Consider the following 1,457-nt stretch of genomic DNA (forward strand, 5'->3'; position numbering starts at 1 on the left):
TGCCTACATGAACTATCGATCTTCCTCGGCCTGAAAGATAAATTCCGTCATCACCTTTTATTTTATTTAATGGAAGGTGTAGAGTTTTATATAAAGTTGCAAAGCAACAGCTCTTGCACAGTATCCCCTTGCCACCTTTCCTAACGTTCTAGCAATGAACTTGCATCATTTTACAGCTACATTTTCATGCCTTTTGGGAGAGCACAAGCTTTAGCTGAAGGAGTTAAGGGCCTTAAGCTATCCCAAACTGGTAACTTGGGTCCCTTGCCACCTTTCCTAACGTTCTAGCAATGAACTTGCATCATTTTACAGCTACATTTTCATGCCTTTTGGGAGAGCACAAGCTTTAGCTGAAGGAGTTAAGGGTCTTAAGCTATCCCAAACTGGTAACATGGGTCCCCTATGGATCACTGAGCTTCCCAACAATTCCGGTTCTGAAGCTGGGTGAAATCCAAGATCTTGATCTTACAGCTTACTTGGGTTAGTTTGGGTAGAATGATACAAATGTTGCCATTATTTTGCGTAGGTACAAATAGAATTTATGCCCCACAACTGCTTTACCATAGCTTCTTATGATTATGTGATATCTGAAACCACGGCGTTTTTCTCCATGTGCAACCTCTTTCTCTATCAACCACAGCAATCAATATGTATCTATACGAAGACTATAGAGAATCAGAAGTCTGCCCTCTTTAAGATCTCTCTCCTCTCCCGTTCCCACTTCAGTTCAGTGTTAACCACATATATCTGGTCAGTTCACGTATAGTAAAGGATGACCAGAATTTATTTTGCCATTTTTGGAGTTGAGCATCATCTCAATTAATTACATGTTTTGCATCACAAAGATGTTTGAAGAATTTTGTCCTTTTCCATCGCATAATTGATGCTTTTATCAAGCTTTTCAAAATATAGGTGAAGTTTTATTTGCCCCCAAACTAGAATTGAACAAGGGGGAAACTACTATTGTTACATGATCTTGTTACAGAATATGCCAATTGAAAATTCCGCCTAATATATTTAACAGGTTGGTGGACTTGCTAGCAAAGGTCCAAGTTCTTCTGGTCTTCCCAACCTGCAAGCTCATCAAACATCACTCTCTGAGTCATCGAAGTTCTCATCTGGAGCTGTAGGGTCCAGCCTGGGAAGGCCAAATGATGACTATCTAGCTTCTCGTGCATATGTCCCAAAGCTAGAGCAGTACAGTACGCATTATGAATTGGAGAGAAGGATGTACGGTGAACAGTCAGCTAATTTTGGCAGGAGAGACGGCTTCAATGATTTGGATAGAAGATACACCGATCATATTCCTGGAAGCCATCAGGTATCTCTTTCTCTTTCTGTACTGCCCATTTGTTTTTCTTTTGTTCAGCACCTCTTAGATTTTGACAATGTATAATTATAACTCGCTGGCTTTTACGTAATCTCAGATTCATGACCGTGTGGATCAGGTAAAATCC

General features: G+C 40.3%; 1 protein-coding gene across 2 annotated transcripts in view; it reads left to right on the forward strand.

The window, feature by feature from the left end:
• Positions 1-1,457, forward strand: part of LOC119285474 (protein SHORT ROOT IN SALT MEDIUM 1-like) — a 13,945-nt gene that overhangs the window by 1,659 nt on the left and 10,829 nt on the right. For both annotated transcript variants that reach the window (XM_037564756.1, XM_037564755.1), the window contains exons 4-5: positions 1,025-1,321; positions 1,428-1,448. In XM_037564756.1, coding sequence (XP_037420653.1) covers positions 1,025-1,321; positions 1,428-1,448 — 318 coding nt within the window. The remainder of the gene's footprint in view (positions 1-1,024; positions 1,322-1,427; positions 1,449-1,457) is intronic.

This window comes from Triticum dicoccoides, chromosome 4A (assembly GCF_002162155.2).
Source record: "Triticum dicoccoides isolate Atlit2015 ecotype Zavitan chromosome 4A, WEW_v2.0, whole genome shotgun sequence".
In the NCBI taxonomy this organism is placed as follows: domain Eukaryota; kingdom Viridiplantae; phylum Streptophyta; class Magnoliopsida; order Poales; family Poaceae; genus Triticum; species Triticum dicoccoides.